General features: G+C 44.1%; 1 protein-coding gene across 1 annotated transcript in view; it reads right to left on the minus strand.

Moving 5' to 3' along the window:
• LOC138558839 (cysteine-rich secretory protein LCCL domain-containing 2-like) overlaps positions 1 to 18,453 on the minus strand; it is a 446,647-nt gene that overhangs the window by 222,687 nt on the left and 205,507 nt on the right. The window contains exon 6 of the mRNA XM_069642676.1: positions 7,760 to 7,811. Coding sequence (XP_069498777.1) covers positions 7,760 to 7,811 — 52 coding nt within the window. The remainder of the gene's footprint in view (positions 1 to 7,759; positions 7,812 to 18,453) is intronic.

Below are 18,453 nucleotides of genomic sequence, written 5' to 3' on the forward strand. Positions count from 1 at the left end.
AGAATTGACTTATTATTTCGGCCCATTGGAGTGCAACCCAAATGTTTCCTGTGTTCTTTTACACAGATTATTGAAGAATATATACATGTTATTGTATTTGGTTTACAAAAAATGTATAACACATTTTAAACCATTACAATCTAAAAAAACAGATACCAATAAAAAAAACTACACATTTTCTATAACACCTAAAACATACAGCAGATCCTTCACAAAACAAGAAAAAACAATATAAAAACACCAACAACAGAAACATAAAAGAAACAGGACAAACGAGTGAACTACTCATGATGGTACACAACATCAATGCACAAAACCATCTGTAACATGCAGAGCCCTGTCAGCAGAATTCACAGTGCTTTAAAAACCTCACCCGAGACAAAATCATAGGGACTGAGGCACCTTTCCACATAGATATCCATAACTTTTTAACATCTACTCTTTCCAGATTACGTACACATTTATCAAAGGATGTGATTCTGACATTTAGAAGGCCAGGACACTCAAGAGGTGTTTTAAATTATCTATGTTTCCACACTTGGTGCAAAAACGACACTTTGACAACTCTGGATTGCCTTTATCCATGACACTAAGTATTTAATTTGTTTTGAAAACATTGAGTCGAAATCGCCTAAACTCATTTCAACACCCAGTGTCAGGAAAACTGTATACATATGTTTCCGCCAGTCCTGCTTTTTTTGGAATGACCGTCACTGGCCCATAGAGCCAGTGGTTCCCCAAACAGTCCCCTGTCCTGATCCATTCAATCCAATGGATCTTTAACTTCACCATATTTGGGGTTACCAACAATGTCTCTATGGATATATCATTTTCATCTAGCACGTTATGACAGTATATCAGGAACTCTCCCAATGGATGATACCCCCCATGAGTGCACACGGTACCCAGAACAGCGTACATCAAGACTTCCTTAGAGAAAAACAGTTTACTAAATAGCATCAACTGGCGCCAAACAGCTCTACTCTTTTGGGACTGAAGGCCAAGTTCCTAGCTTAGCGTCGCTAGAGGTAAACATTTAGGCAGCCAATACAAAGTATGCCTCTATATCGGGGCTTTGATGCTGTCTAATTCATCCAACTCAAAGCTTGATAGCACCTCTATGCCATAAAGCAATTCGGGAGCCACCTCACCATTATAGAACTTGATAACTGGATTTCAAAAACATTTTCCAAATGTGTTGTTGATGTACAGCATTTGAGCAGTGAGTTTCTTTGCTTTAGCTTTCATTTGTTCTAGGAGGGTTTTTGTTCACTGGTTGAGCCATTACTGGGAACCCTAAATACACCAGGGTCTCTACCACCTCCAGCCATGCATTATTAATAGACCAGGCAAAGCTTTGTTTCGACTTTTTACTAGTAAAGCATATGATCTTTGATTTATGTGGGTTTACTTAGAGACTATTGTTATTCATGAAGGTCATGAATGCCATCAGCATTTACTGCAGGCCAATCAGGGTATTGTCAAACAGAAAAAATAATCTGCATAGTTGAGCCATTTTATTCCCAAATACCCAATACTGGGTGCTATGAAAGATGCTGTGTCGGGGGAGGCCCCGATATAAGCAACGTACAGGTTAAAGAGACAGGAAGCCAATACGCATCCCTGTCTCAAGCCCAAGAGTGTATCTATTTTTTGGGCCAAATGGCCATAGGTATCTAGTCTATCCTGAATCGTTGTATCCTTATGAAGATAGATTAAGATACTCAAAAGGCCATAATCTATGCCCCAACAATCTAATTTCTCCCATAGTGTGTTCCTGTTAACCATATCATAGGCCATGGACAGATCTAACAATGCCATGCATGTTGTAGAGGCGTGTTTAGACCATGCTGATTTCTGTATACCGGACAAAATAAGACCATTACAGTCCGTCCCTATTCCCCTTCTGAAGCCTTTCTGGTTTGGTTTCAATATTATTATGTGATCTATCCAGGGTTCACGATTTTTTAATAATAACCTACCAAAAATCTTACTGTTCACATTAAGCAATGCTATGGGCCTATAATAAGATGGCACTTATCGATTGCCCTTTTTATAAATGGAGATTGTATAATTGCATTCTTACATGTTAAAGGAGCGTTCCCACTTGTTTTTATATTGTAAAACAGTGTGAAAAGCCCACTGGCCCACAGTGGGTGGTCCTGTTTAAAGAGGTTGTTCGACAGCTGCTTAGGACTACCAGCCCTGGATCCGTATGCATTCCTCACAGCACTTTCATTATCCTCCACAGAGAAATGTTGTACCCATGTTAAATTATTTACTTGCACATTGGGGCATTTAAGGCCCTATGAGGACTGTAGAATTGTGAAAAATGGGTCACCCATGTATCTTCTAGAATGGGTATAGTCTGACCATGTTCCCGTGTCATCTCCAGACTATTTACAAGAACCCACAAATGTGCATTTTGTTTGCATAGTAGTGTGGATAACATGGCTTCTCCATCCTTTTGAAAATGTTGATGTCTGTGATTTAGCTTCCAGTTTTTATGTCTTTATTTCTCTAACCTGGTCAATCTGAGGCGTTCCTCTATATTCTCATATTGAACTTTAATGAGACGAAGTGACCGGCGACTACATTCCAACTAGAATACCCCTACACGAATCCATCAATTCCACACAGTAGAATCCAGCATCTATACAACATTTGAGTTGGCCCACTCCTGAACAAAGCTCTATAAAGCCTTATTCTGAACTAATTTGGTCTTGGTGTGCTTCCTGATCCTGGGTGTCCACCAGGGGACAATAAATATAATGAGATATCATGTCAGGTCACTGTCCCAGGACCTGGTGTAAGCATACTCTAGCATACTCTAGCATACTCTAGCAAATATAAACATACTCCAAAGATGATTGTCTTGTTTGTTCACAATGCTGTGAGATATGTGTTTCCCCTGTGAGACTTCAAGACCCGGTGGCATTATAAAGTGTTCATCAAACAGGGGTCCAAACTCAATAGTAGATTTGCCTCAACAGAGTTAATAGTCTTTTCCTGAAGTCACCAAACTACCCACCATTCTTACAGTAGGGCTGAGTGAACTATACTGATCTTCAAAACAGTGCAACACACATGAGTGGTTCCTTTGAGTCTATTATTGTATTAAATGGGCTTCATTATAAGTATTGCGGAATGGGTTAACGGGTGCCGCTAATGGTGGCGGACCCGTTAACCCCATTGCGCAATATTACGAGGTTCCCTCGCGGGACCTGATGTGGAGGTCTGGTTTTACCAGACGTCCTTACTGGGTCCCGCGAGGGGACCAGGGAGCTAACAACGGGCCGGTCGTAATCGGCTCGTTGTTAGCTCCTGCGCCCATTCCCATTGAGCCCTATCGGGGCTCAAATGGGAATGGGGAAGGTCCGGGCCCGGGTTCCTTGAGGGAGGAATTACCGGGCCCTCCAAACTCGGAATGGCATGGTAATTCCCCATTCAGGGAACCCGGACACGGTTTTGGAGGCAGCCATGCCCTTTCTAAGGGCATGGCTGCCTCCAAAGTCGTAATGAGGCCCAATGTCTTTGTTTGAAATACGTACCACTCCACTGCAGTGCATCATGTTTTTATAAAATGTTAAATTGGGGAGTCTGTAGGTTTTTATTTAAAGATAAGAAGTTCATTGGGCCTCATTAAACGGTATGCGGTAAGGGATTACCGGCACCGGTAAGGGCACCGGTGCCGATAATCCCTTACCGCCCTACTACGAGGCCCCTTGGCGGGTCCCTTCCTTAACACCTGGTTTTACCAGGCGTTAAGGAAGGGAACCGTTGAGGGACTTCAGAGCTAATAACGGGCCCGCTTATAGCGGGCCCGTTATTAGCTCCTTCCCCATTCCCATTGAGCCCTATGGGATCTCAAATGGGAATGGGAAATGGTTCCCGGAATGGGGACTTACCGGTCCCGCCAAGGTTACCGCCTACCGTGTAATGAGGCCCAATGTTTTGTTAGAGGGGTTTGGGTTGGTATGGGGTCTTCCACTTAATATAGTTCTGGCATACTGACATGCCAGGCTATTTAGCAGCAACTAGGTGTTGGGACTTAAGGGTGAGGAGGGGAGTTGTATAGGTCTTCCATAATATATGCTATTGGACTTTGGGTTTATATGGTGTTGCTAGATGGGGTTCAAGTTTACAGGGACACTCCTTGTTATACCGTATCTTGGTGTGGGTCCTCGACTGTGTTGTGCGGGAGTAAGGATGAGCGAAGGGTCTCCCTTCATTGTGTAATAAAGGGTTTTGAGGCTATAAGGGGCAGTTAGAATGTGTTGGATGTTGAAGGGTTGTGGATCAGTATGAAACACAGTGTGTATAGGCACTATATAAATAAACTATCACATCATATCATATCACATGCCGTACTACATTATGCACTCCTAGGATTAGGGGTTTATTGAGTTATTTCCTTTGTTCTGACACCAATATTCATACTTGTATAGTATGTTAGTATGAGGGACCAGGAAGCAGTTAGCATTGGGTGGGTGGGGTGAAGCTGGATAAAAGGTCTTCTTTAGTAGGCAACAAATGTATTCTGGGGCCTGCTGTTAGAAGAGGTGGTAGTGGATGGGGTGAGGTAATATAGGGGACTCGCCCTGTTAGTTCTAGTACTAGGCTAATGGGGTTGTTTGAAGGGATTGGTATAATAAGGAATGGGGAAACTGAACCATCATGAGGCACACACAGATCAAACAAAACGCAGGCATGACACGTTTCCCAATAGCCCATTGGCAAGGTTTTTATAAAGACATATCAGAGCAATTCCCTCAGCCATAGATGTACATAAAGTAACTCATACGTGGTCAGGATGGTCAAGCAGTAAAGGTTTTGTGCAATGGTGTCTTGGGAATGTTCCAAAGTAAATGTTCTTTCGATTGTTGTTAGGGCCGGGCCCTGGACCATTCCGGCAGTTGTTACAAACAAAATCAAATGTGGGGGTATGTGCTCAGTGTCCCAAATTTAAAAAATTAAGGTTTCCAAGAACAAATGTCTCTCACAATCTTGCCCAGCCCCCTGTGTATCTCTCACAACAGCCTCCTGGTTCTCACTCTTTCTCTTCTGTCTCCTTGGCCTCTCTGTCCCTTTCCCCCTTGGCTTTTCTATCGCAGCTTCCTGGGTTTCTCTTTCCAGACACCTGGTTGTCATTCTCCCACACTCCAGGGCCTCGCTCCCCAGCGTCCTGGTTCTCTCGCCCCAGCTCCATGGGGTTCTCTTTCCCCAGCATTCTGGCTCTTTCTCTCCCCAGATTCCTTGATTGTTCTCTCCTCTCTCCCGAGCTTCCTGGGTCTCTCTCTCCCCAGCGCCTTAAGTCTCTCCTTCAGCCTCATGCTTCATTCATATCTCAGTCTCTCTTGCCTTCAGCTCCAGTTCTTCTTAACTCTTCACTACCCAGCTCCAAATGAGCTCATTCTCCACAGGTTTCTGCCACAGGCCCTTCCTCTGGACTAAGGGAACCCAGGTGTGTCTCACTAGGCAATTGGCATGAAGGATGGGTGATGGGTCCTGCCCCTGGATCTCCTAGATTTATCCTCATGGCTTACAGTTTTGATGTGGGGCTTGGGGTTGGTTAATCCCTCTGCATAGGCAGTCTTTCTCTGCTTCTCACACTTTGGCTCCACCCACTGGGAGGGCTCCTTTAGCCTATCAGGCCTTGGGTGAATCTGTTTAGGGACCTTGTTTGTTTACTTATTAACTGATAAGGTTTTTTGTCTTACATCCGATCCTGCTGCCACCCACTGTGTATTTGCATGTCACTTCTGCACCCGCCAGAGGGGAGTAGGCGTGCAAGTGATGCTTGCTTCCCAGAACGTTCCCCTAGCCTGTAAAAGGACAGGAACTGCTAAAGCGGCAATGTGATGAGGCCCTACCTCGCGTATGTGGCATGGTGGGGTAGTCAGTGGATGTCATGCGCCGCCCGTGGAAGTGTTGTCAGCAGTGGAAGTACTTGTAACATTCGGATTGTCTATCCTAATGGTCTAGTGTTACACCAAAATGGCCGACGCCATTATATTGGTGGTGGGGTCTAGCTTCCCTGCGTTGTATCTGTCTTTTGGGGAATTCACTGCTAGATCTCTGTTAGGAGTTCCAGCATTCTCTGTCTGTTTTTTGCTAACGTTTCTATTCTGGTTCTCTGCCAGAGCCCATCTCTGCCTTTCGTTACTCTATATTCAACTGCTATCCATTAGAGCTTTTCTGTCGTCCACACCTCACAGTTCCTGTCAGGTTACCCGCACCCTTGCAGCTTTCCTTTCTGCGTATCTTGAGTTCAATCTCTTTACTTTCACGTCTTTATCCTGCTCCAGCACTTCTGATTAGTAGGGGTTCTGACTATCCTTGACGCTGCTCTCAAACTCTCTTTTGAGACAGCTCCCTTCTCCTACCGCGCCCTGTTCGGTTTCACTTTTTTAGTTCCCACAGCTCTCGTACCGTTATCCCTACCTTGCTATGTTATGACCTCCATTGCTTTGAGCCTCGGGTGACTTCTTTTCCGTTTACTTTTCTGCTGCTCACGCCTTACCTCTCATTCAGTGCACACGGGTTACTTCATTCACTTATCTGTCAGTCTTGCCAGAATAACTTCAGTCCCTTGCATTTGTTTTCAAGGGTCTCTGTCTGAGAGATCCATATCTGTCTTGGAGAAAAGACTGTTACTTTCCTTCAGATTCGGAAGACTTCATTTTTGTAAGGTACTGAGCTTCCACTCAGCCCGGACAATAATCTACTCAAGGAGAGAGACTACATTTCCGCCATCTACAGACTCTTTAAAGGAATATTTGAACAAATCCACATCCAGGGTTTTTGTGCCATCGAGGCTTTTTCCCTGCTTTTGGGAGCTTGCGCCTCGGAGTTCCCCTAGACTTGGGTGAGTCATCAGGCCAAGATGGCCTCCGAGGGAGCTCGCCCCTACCTTCATCAGAAGAAGGAGAAGAAACCTAAGGAACCTCGGAAACCACGACGGAAGAAGGAATCCGGAGCCCTGGATAGCTCCGTAGAAGACACAGATGAGGAGGAAGTACGGGAGGGATCCCCAGGGATTGACAGTGGATCATCCCCACATTGTCCCCTGGCCTAGCATCACCTGGCTTGTGGCAACACCTGGCCCGCTTGGGAACGCCGCGATCCACCAGTAATTCAGACAGAGAACTGTCACCCCCCTATTATGTGGTAATAGAGTGTGGGCGTTAAAGTGAGTGATTAGAAAGAGGGTGGTGTACAACCTGTACATCTTTGTCAAAATGATCACTATTGCTTTATATAATAGGGCAAACCTTTGACATACCTACTTATGCTGAACAATGCAGGTCGATATATGGTCTCTGCCTTTTTCAATCTTTTTTGAAGGTTCATATTTCAATGTGCCTTTTCAAATGCAATTTTTTGTGCATGGTCTTTTTATTCTGGTTTGTGCAAGTCTATTTTGCTGTGAACACCAATGAATCTCAGTTGTTTCCTATTAGAAGACAGCAGTTTATGTACTAAGATCAAGTAGACTTGCATGCACCAGGGTTACTGCTTTGTTTTGGCATGGGCTGCTAACCGGATCAGGGAATATATTGTAGAGCCAGGTTAACATGATGTCTTTTTCTAATGCCTGGTATTAGTCTGGCCCCAAAAATATATGACATTTGTCATTTCTGTGGTGTGATTATTTGACTCTTAAGTATCATACACATGCACAGTGTTGATGTAAACAATGAATATAAAGGATAATCAGAGGGCCTGGGATTGCGCCATTGTAAATACATGTACTCACTCTGTTTTACTGCCAGTCAATTGCAAGGCTTGGGTGTTGCACTGAACAAGAACTGGAAGAAAGAGAAGAAAATCTCATAGCGCAGATCCATGGCTTTTATCAAAGCATTCCAAACTTGAAAAATCCCAAAATTGACTGGAGTTTACAGAAGGAGACAAGCGACCATTATAGCTTCAAACATCCCCAAACCAGTGACAGAAAAATACCCTTTCCTATAACATTCTAGCACACTGAGCTTATCAGCATGTGTGTCCCAAACACTGCGTGAAAAGAAAGATGAGAAGCGATAACAATGACATTTTGAAACGTGCCCGGTTGGCACGTCTTGGAAAGATACACAAAGTCACCATAACAACAATTGAACAATCAAGATTTCTGACATAGTACAGTGCCTGAAAGGAAAACATGAACTAAACACAGGACAGGAGCAAAGATAATTTCCGGTATGTTGCATTCATTCTGAAGACATTTTATGTTGTATACTAGACAAATGCAAGTTTGCTAAAAATAGGACTTCTCATAGCTCTGTTTTTGTTTGCGCCACTCTTTCTAGTTGCGTGTTAGCGTGCATGTAAGGAACATGTGATTTTTAGTACAGAAATACATCACTTTTGAATTTGTATTAGATTTAGTTGATCTTCAGATACATTACCTGTAAAAACATACCTCTAATGAGGGAAGTCGTTTATATGCATCGACGGGAATGAATGTAGGCCACCCGTCCTGTATATTAGTCTTCCAAATCAAGTGCATGATATAACCTTACAGACGGAGACAGGAGTCATTACCTCGAGATAATGACCAGCCCCAAGTTAAGGCTGAAGCCATGGGGAAGGGACATTATCTCTAGCAATAGTGAGCCATTCTGAGGTCTATAACTTTATTAACACATAGTGCTAATAGCCATGCAGGTTTTGGAGTTGTGGTGTTCCAGTAAACGCTTGTTCATAGTGAGTATATTACAAGGATACTTTTGTAAGGTAAGCATTTTAATTTTAAGCTTTGTTAAAGTAAGAGTGAACTATTTTTCTATACGAAAGTGAATACATTTGTCCATATTTTAGCTTTCATTTTAATGAGTTCTGAGAAATGCTATGTACTGTTTCCTGGTAGCGGTCTGGCTGTTGTGGTATGCTCCCCCTTTAAGGAAAACGAGTTCCTGCTAAGGGCTCGTGCTGGTATCGCATGTCTGTGACCATGTGACTAAATTAATAAGAGAGACGAGCGTTTCCCGCTCGCCAGTCACTCCAACATACTCCTGCCTGATGTGTGGTCACTGCGGTGTTGCAGAACCCATCAACATGGTAGGTGCCCTGCGAGGCAACATTGCCCCCATGTAATCAGCAGTGCCCCTGCGTAGCAACTCTGCATCAGTGTACCAGAGCCCCTGCGTGGAAACTCTGGCTGTGGGTGTGGAATTGCTTGGGTGCCCAAGGCCATGATCTGACCATGTGACCACAGTCTAGGCCATGATCTGACCATGTGACCACGGTCTAACAGGGATCCCTGCACTAGTGTGTGTCGGCTGCGTGCCCCCAGCAACTGAGCGTCTGGACTCTGTGCCTCTGGGGTCCAGACATAACATTGCCGAAAAAGAACCCCTCCTGTGCCTGCAAGTGGGATATGCCGTGATCAGTGTTTGGAAAAGAAAAAGGGTACAGGCTAAATTGACCGCAGCGGCTGCACTGTCGATAGAGGGCCCTCACTTGGAGGAAGTGGAAGGATGCACCAGCACCAGGCTGGGGTGGACTGCTTCCTGCAGCGCTGCGACATCTGCCGCTTCATGATGTGGTGGGCTTCCCGCTGAGCCCTGGTGGCTGCAAGCGGTAGACAATGCCTGCAGGCTACCCACCCCACCGAAACCCCAGGATGATCTCGTGCCATGCAGGCGGTGGAAGATGGCAAGGCTCTGTGTTGGTGCAAAGAAAGGATCCCAGGCCGCCCAGCGGTGAACAATGAGCAGCCCCAATGTCGGAGCTGAAGTGTGCCCCCGGCCGGAATATCCCGGGCCACCCGGCAGTGAAAGAAATGTAGCGCTCTATGTTGGCGCAAGGAATATAAAATGTGAATGGCCCTCTAGAGATCCCGGGCCAACCAGCGGTGTGAATGTAAGTGCTTCTGGTTGGAGCTGTGTAGAAAAAAAACATAAAGTTGCGCGGCTTTGGCGTACCCCCAACAGTTTTCCCGGGCCGTTGGGCAGTGAACAGTGTGTGCTCCAGCTTGGAACAGAAAAATAAAATAAAACGGTGGAAGCAAGGAACGGCCCGCATGCTAGCGACTACAACATGAACTTGATGGGCCCCACACAAGAAGATCCCGGGCCCAACTGGTGGCATTTCCTGAACACGAAAAGAGAAATGGGCAAAAGGGAAATGTGAGTAGAGCAGCAGGCCGCGCTCATGGGAGGAACTCTGAGGTGTTTGTCTGCATCCTGCCATTCAGCACTCTCCATGTGTACCCGGGCCAACTGATGGTGACTCTCAAGACAAATATATATCATAAAAGGGTGTGATCTGCCGCAGGAGCTTTTAGGAAAGGTGGGTCCCTTGCTGCAAGAAGCTTTGAGAAAGGGAATAGCAATGGAGGGTTGCAGCTCTGTATGAGTGCTTGTGAGCCCTCCTATGCCAACAGCCCCAGCCTGGGGGAACGAAATGAGTGGCCTCAGACAACCTGCCACCAATACCATGGTGCTGCCTGCCCCACCATCCATGAACTCGGCCGATGTGGCCCTCGAGGCCTGCGGGTGTGGCTTTGCCGGCTCTTGTACTGTACTATCAACTGTTTTGAAGAGATGCATATGCATGTTTGAACTGGTTTCCTGCATGCCCGCACGTGATTAAAGCGGGCGAAGTAGATAATGCATCTTGATGCTGTGAGCCTGCCTGTTAAGAATATGCTTCAAGTGGCCCTAGTGAGGATGTATGTGTGAAGCGGCGCCCCTGCAGATTGTCTGCAAGCTCTATATGGTGGCAGTAGCTGACAATGGTGTCACTCAGTGGTTGAAGATCCACTCACCCCAGGTTAATAAAGGGTCTCTTAGAATGGGATGGGACTGTCAACATGCCACCAGCAGTCCACTAACCCAGACGATCACACTCAATGTTGGTAAAGTGAACGCAGTATTTGTTTTGTGTTTGCCACAGTCTGAGCCCCAATGCATGGTGTCATTTGTCTTGCTCTTATAATTACAAGTATTGCTGTTCATTACTTTATTCGTGAATCTATTTTATGTGCAGTGATGCCTGTCATTGTTTCATTTGTTATGGAAAAGGAAGAGTGTGGTGTGCTCCCACTTTAAGGAAAACGAGTCCCTGTTAAGGGCTCGCGCTGGTGTCACATGTATGTGTCCATGTGACTCGATTTATAAAAGAGACGAGCGGTTTCCTGTTCCTGCTCGCCAGTCACTCCAACAGACTTCTGCCTGATGTGTGTTCTTTGCAGCGCTGCACCAGCGTTGCATCCCAGGAAGAGGGCCTGCCCCTGCAGAGCCCTTCACCATGGCAGTGCCCCTGCAGAGTCCCTGCATGGCAACTCTGGCCCTGTGTGTGGCCATGATCCGACCGGGTGACCACGGTCTAACAGGGTGATCGCTATGATGGTGTGTGTCGGCTGGGTGCCCCCAGCAACTGTGGGTCTGGACCCAGTGCCTCTGGGGTCCAGATATAACAGCTGCCACGAGGGAGAAGACCGACCACAAAGGAGTGCTCGGCTTGGTATGACGCTGAAGGGCACGTTGGGCTTCTCTGTCTCGGCATCGAGACTGCATATGGCAGAAAAAGTTATATGGGGGACAGTAGGGGAAGGTGGTGGAGGGAGGGGGCAAGGGGAAGGTGGTAGAAGAACAGCAGGGGCATGAGTGATGGGGGTTGAGGGAGGGAGGCGAAACAGTGGGTTCAGGTGGTTCCTCCTCAAAAGAGGCACAGGGCAGGGGAAATATGGAGAGCCAACTTGTAAGGGGAGGTCTTTTGCTGGTAGCCTTCTGCAAGGCACTCTTTGCCCATTGTCCCCCGGACCTAGATCTGTCAATAGCAGTAGTTATTGAATGCATTCCAAGCATTGTAATGAATTAATTCATTAATCAATCTTTTATAACTCTAACGTGGGATTGTGATTTAAAGCTGTGTTTCTCTGCATTGACGTTGCCGCTGAACAATCCTCCTGGCCTTGTTAGCTGGGCAAAGGTGAGTAAAGACTTCCATGTGGTAATTCTACATATATTGAAGGCAGAGTTCTTTGACTGATAAAGCCGCTATATGTTCAATGAATATTTTGAGCCCTAAACTTAAGAAGGATTTGGGATGTCAACTAGTGCATTTGTTTGAATCCTTCCCAATTTAGAACGAGGGTTGTGCTTGTCAGAAATCAACCCAGGTTCTCTCAGATTCATGGCCCTGCAAAAGATAACTCTATTTAAGTTTATTTCAATTTGACTAGCCATGATTACAGATGCCGTTTAGCTGTGCTACCAGCCATCTGCAAATGCCTGATTACCACTCGAGCCCTTTGCCATACAATGTTGTTCATCACTAGTATCTCATTGGCCTGCTGTCATTCCATGGAAGACTCTGTGTACCTGTGCTTTGCCTTCCCGACCCATCCCTGCTGCCTTCCAGCCAAGTTCGTCTCATCGTAACTCAAGTCCTGACTGCCATCTCCAGTGCTTTCCTCCTCTGCAGTGTGGCCACCACTGCACCATCCACACTTGATAAGCCTGGTACTGCAGGGAACCTGATCACCAAATTTGCACCAACTCGGTGTGTGCCAACAAGCCACAGATCCTTTGCACTGTGTCTCACAGCCCCACTCCCCCGTATTTTAGCTGGGTGAGCCAGCTCCCCTCCCCTCACTGACTGCCATTGTAATCTGTTACCCCTGCAACGTTTAATGAGGAGCGCACACCCATACCATGTTACACAGCAGTGAATGGGTGTGAACCCTGTTGCTCTCACCCCACCCTTCCTGCAAAATTGCCCCTTACCTGTCACCATAATCGTTCTCAGGCTCCCCCTTAAATTGCACATGCTCCCAGGCAAAGCTTACTGTGCCACTGTGTGGTCAGCTGGCATGGGGAATCACCTGGGCAATGGGAGGACACTGCACACCCAGTTACTGATTAGATCTAATCTGTCTCATGATCACCACTTGTGTTCTACCGACTAGCTACAAAAACCCTCCTTCCCTCTATGCTGCATGTCAATGGAAAAACCCTCTCCTGCCCTGTCAAAATGGTGCCTATTCAAACCTATTCGACCCACCTTTCTAATCCACCTCGTTACTCCTGTAGAGGGTTTGGAATTCGACCTGAAATGTCTCAGTTGATCAGGAAATTCATGAGTTTGTGATCTTTCTGGATGTCCTGCTGCTTCATTATGCAAAAAGATTATTTGTGTTGTCAGGAGTAGAGCATATGCCCAAAATAATCCCAGGCTAAAATAAATTGCAGAAATTGTGGAATAAATGAATTGTTCAAATTGGTTTACACATCCGGAATAAATTAGTAAAAAAGATAAACTGATATCTAATAATCTAATGTTACTGCATTTTATGAATGTTAAGGGGGAGTCTTTGCAATTATTGAAACTATCAAACATAGGCACTCCCCTCATGTGATAAAATTGAAATGTATTAATTATGGGTAAGGTCAAATATTAAAAGAAGATATTAAAGTATTGTGCCCCAGAACTTGTTTACGTATGGACATTTTCATTCAACACAATGGCCATTCACAAATGTTGCCCATATGTGACACGTGTTTCGGCTTTCCCAAGGACTTTCTCAAATTTGGGCTACATATATCTAAACAAATTACACATGGTTAAAATGAATAGAAACAGTAAAAGAAAGAACAAAGTTTCCATTGTAATGTCATCCCATATCAAAAAACAGACCAGTCATCATCATCATGAAATCATATATGGTTCAAAGTATAAGATTATTAGCAAATGTTGACCATAATCAGTCCAGTAATAGAACGAAAATAATGTCAAAACAATAAGTGCAAAAACAACCATTTTTGGTTAACACACAGATATATAAGGGTTGACATTGGGAGGATTGTAAGGGAGAGAGAAAAACTGGAGAATAAAAAATTAAAAAGGAAAAAAACTCGATAGCAATGTAATTTACATTCATCAATTACTCATTTCCATTGGGCAGCTAGTGCTTCTAGTGAGAATAAAAAGTAAGCAACTGTATAATACCTATTTGTAGGTGGTTAATGGTGTTAGGTCATCCGACCCCCAAGCTATTCTTGATCATGCATATTAGCATTTATGTAAAGAAAAAGGGGTGAATCTCTATCGTGTCGCTGTAGGTCAATGCTTATTCGTGCATGCTAAAAGAAAGAAGTCCTCTTACCAGGATAAAGCGCCCTGAAACATGCATATATCACTAGTATTGAAATTGTATCTATTTTGTGTGTATGTGGTGAAGCATGCAGGCTAACCTTATTTACCTATGTACTTGCTGACATGTTCAGTTTGAAGTGTTTCTTTAATTATATGGGATAGTTCCCTTGGCCCTGAAACAATAAATAGATTACTAATCATAGGAAATGTCCCGATGGGTTTGAGATTACAATGCACCTTTTGTGTATTTACTGTTGCTGGTTTGACAGTTTTAAGAAGGGGAGTGGTTAAATAACCATAAATGATGGGTGTGATGGGCAGAGACCCTTTGCATTCTTGTTATGTACCATGGGTGCCTTATTAGAATCCTTGCGGGTGCATTAGGCATTGGAAAGTAGTGACTCACTGTCAATAGCCTTGTGATCTAACATAGTATTGCCAAATTTTCATAATTTTTCTGTGCTTGTTCGGTATGATGCTAAACTCTTCTGAACCGACTGGTGCCATTTAGAGTGCCCACAAATAGTTATTATTGAAAGATGAGTGCCATACTTCAAATCTTTTTGATAGAAGCCCACTCCTCTTCTTAAGGAAGGGTATTCACGCAATTGAAGCCGCGGGTGCCATTTACATTATTCATTTATTGTGTAAACACTGTGTTTGGGAAATGGTTACAGAGCTTTTATACATTTGCTCATCCCACCTAACAAAGGCTGAAAACCTATCTCCCGAACAATCAAAGTGGGTGACTTTCTCTACTATCTCTATCCTCGCCTTCAAAAGGTTTCTTCTCTTCTGTTTCCTGTCTCATATCATACTTTCAGATTTGGCTACATTTAATATGAGGCCTTTTTTCTCTACGATGCGGCAGAATAATGTCAGACCCCTTGATGGGGCAGTTATAGCTGGCCGAAGAGGTCAGCATCATTCAACAAGAGTAGAAAACAGAGGGTCCAGCCATGCGTGAATAAATTAGCACCAGATACTTTCAGCCAGAAGTCTGGGTCATTTATGAACAGGATTAAGTGAATTTCAGAAAGGACACAACCATGCATATGTCCCATCTTCACTGGTAAGTCAGTCATGTGCTCGCTTAAGCATTCATACTTCACATGGGCAAGCATTTCCTTGTGAAGGTGTCAAATTGACCCAGCAGATTGGAGGAACCCTGAAACGAATCAGTGACTCCCAAAGTAGTTGCCTATCTACCGAGTCAAACACTGTCTTCGAATCGATGAAGGGTGTATGAAGGTTCCCCTTTTTTAAGATTTGCATATTTTGATTTGAGTAGGAGCTAATGGAGACACTGATTCTCTATGCCCGCCCCTCCCTAATTTCCTGAATGTGCAGCAATACTTGTAACCTTCTGAGAACCGGTTCCATGTGTTCAAATCGCGGTAAAAAATGGCCGTGGACACAAAATATCGTGACAAAAAGGCTGTGGTTTTGCCACCACAATCCATGTAAAGGATACGGGGGACACGCCCGCAACCTCCACTCCTCTTAAATGGTGTAATGGGGTACACCTTTAACGGGTCAAACCACGTCATTTTTGCCGCAATGTTTTGTACAGGCGACATTTTTGCCACGATTTTATCACTGCATACCCGGAGAACCATATTTCCATGTACCTTTGCAGCAGAATCAATTACAGAAATAGGTCTGTAGTTAGAAGGAAAACACAGATTATCCTTTTTTTAGACAAAAAAAAGGATAGTCTCCACCCTTTTTTATGATTGTGGAAGGGACTTTGCAGTGAGACACACATGTATTACCTTTTTATCCAATCCAGGGGCTGAAGGTAATTTCTGGTCACAATAACCTCACCCTCTGAAAGATGAAACGGGTCCTGTTAGGACTGGATCCCAAAAATGATCTAATCCTAGCCCAGCAAATGTGGTCTTCCTAAGCTGCAGCACTATGGCTCTTTTTGGGCACATTCCTGCAATGGCCCATGCCACAATTCCCCAAAAGCTTTTGCGTCATTTCCTAGCTATAGCTTCCACCAATTCTAGTCATGCCTGGTCGGACACTGCATTTTTCTTCTGACAAGCTTTGCATTCTCACATCTGGCTTGAATACGTTGTATACCTACCTCCCTCTCTTCCATGGTTTTGCTCCCTGACTATTTAGTGAAGTTTCCTCTTTCTGGCCCCACAATACCTTGCTGAGCAAGGGGTACCTTTGTGTTTTTACTACAAGAGAATTCCCTAGTACACCCAAAAATGCAAAGCAAGAGTGCAATTAAAGGTTATACTCGCAATGTTTCATCATGCATCCTCTCAAACACTTTCTACAATGAAGGTGTAGAAATAACCATTTGCATATCAGTCTGGTCTCACCCTTGGACCAGACTGATATGTAGACCCTCCTGAGTGGGCATCTTCCCATAGTACACGTTATTTGGCCGTGTTCATTCTCGGTACAAGGGCTCCCAGATCTTTTTGTGAATTGTTAGGAACTTGGGGTTTCACCCTTAATTACCCGGGTAATCCAGATGTGGACCCCTTGCGCACTGCGTAGAGAGGCTCAACTTCATCTCACTGTGGAGGCCAAACAAGGTGGAAACACGGGTCTGGGGGTGCTGATGGTACTCTTGTTCAGAGGAGAATTGCCTTGCATTTCAGTGCTGGACTGCCCTTGTGGGTGGGACCAGACTGATATGCAAATGGGTATTTCTCCTCTGTGAAGGGTGCACTTAACTAAAACGTGGTTGTAGACCCTCCAAAGTGGGAGAAATCCCATAGAACATGGTATTTGACCCATGTTGGTTCTCAGTAGAGGGGCTCCCACAGCTTTGTTTTATAATCTAAAAGATGCTAGGCATTTTAAACACTTCTATTGCTTGTAATTGTAAACTTCACAGAAACATGTTAACATGAGGCATAATATTTCTGTTTCATATAATCTAAAAACAGTGTCCATTTTGTCCAATGCCATGCATATGCAATCACTTGTGTATCCGCGTGCATGCAATCTTCTTTGAATATGTGTTTGCAGCTTTCAATGAGCATGTGCAAGCATCATTCAATATATATATATGTGTACAGCTTCCAGTCTGTATGTGTGCAGCTTTCAATGAACATATGGATACAGCATTTAATCTACATGTGTGTACAGCTTTCAGTCTATATGTGTGTAGGTTAGAATCTATTCCGATTCATTTTTCTTCAGCTCTACAAGTTTGGACTGGAGATATAATATTCACCAGTAAGAGGTACTATGCTAAAGCACCTTTGCCCTTTCACATTACACATCGTTCTGCCTGTAGATTTCAAGATAAGGGACTGCAGGGGTTTAACACTTTTCACAATTGTCTAAGAATAGAATTAATGCTCTGTGCTAATTTCTGATCCAGCAATCTAATTTATGACTAGACGCCCACTGGCTGCAAATTTAAATAATATCTCATTAGGCACTAATATATCATGACGATACTATGACCTGCATTATTCTATGCTGGCACGAGCAAAGGATTTTGTTTTAATTGAGTATAATCCTAGAAAAACAATCTACATTCAATTTGTCCAAAATGCTGTCAGTTCTAAATTGTGCCTATCAATACAAAAATGCATTAGGTTTTAAGGAAATTAAATCTCATTTGCATTCAGTTTCAAATGGAAGACACACGGTTTTTTATTTAATAGTGCATTTCTGTCACCATCAGTTTAGCATCCCCTTGGCTCCCAGCCCCTTTTAATCTTGTGTTTTTAACATGGACAGAACTATGGGCAATTTGGAGGTATACACTGGGGGTTCTATAATTCCATTTTAAATGTGACTTCTTGTTTTGGAGAACCAGCTGGGACCCCCTCAGTCTGGAATTACTGCCTGAGCAAGGTCCTTTACAGCTGGCTGGCTGGAATCCAATCTCCCATATGGGCAGATCATTTCTCTATGGAGGGGCTTCTGTCTCCAACCTGCCTGAGAACCAGTGATCCAGATGTTTTCAGCTCTGCTCCCCAGCCACCTCCATTCAATGGTATCTAGTAGTAGTCTTCACAATTAATCCTATCGGTGAGCAAGCTATTTTATAACTGTCGGCACTTCCCTTGTCTTGTGACTAAGGTGTGGCTTTCATCAGTCCAGTTACACAGAAGGGAGGTGTAAACTCACCTCCAAACATATGAAGAGGCATTTATTTTTAATAGTGTAACTTTGGATGTGAATTATGATTTTAATAAAATAAAGATAATATTCTGTAGATCAGAACACACACTTGAAGCTGAATGTTCCTGTGCAATGTGTATTTAAACTACTTTTTACATTTGTTTCCATTATGCACCAGCCAAGGTTTATATAGTTTACAAGATATATTTGTATCCATGACTTGCAATTTGTCTCAAG

Source organism: Ambystoma mexicanum, chromosome 1q, assembly GCF_040938575.1.
Source record: "Ambystoma mexicanum isolate Mex_15411 chromosome 1q, UKY_AmexF1_1, whole genome shotgun sequence".
NCBI classification, from domain to species: Eukaryota; Metazoa; Chordata; class Amphibia; order Caudata; family Ambystomatidae; genus Ambystoma; species Ambystoma mexicanum.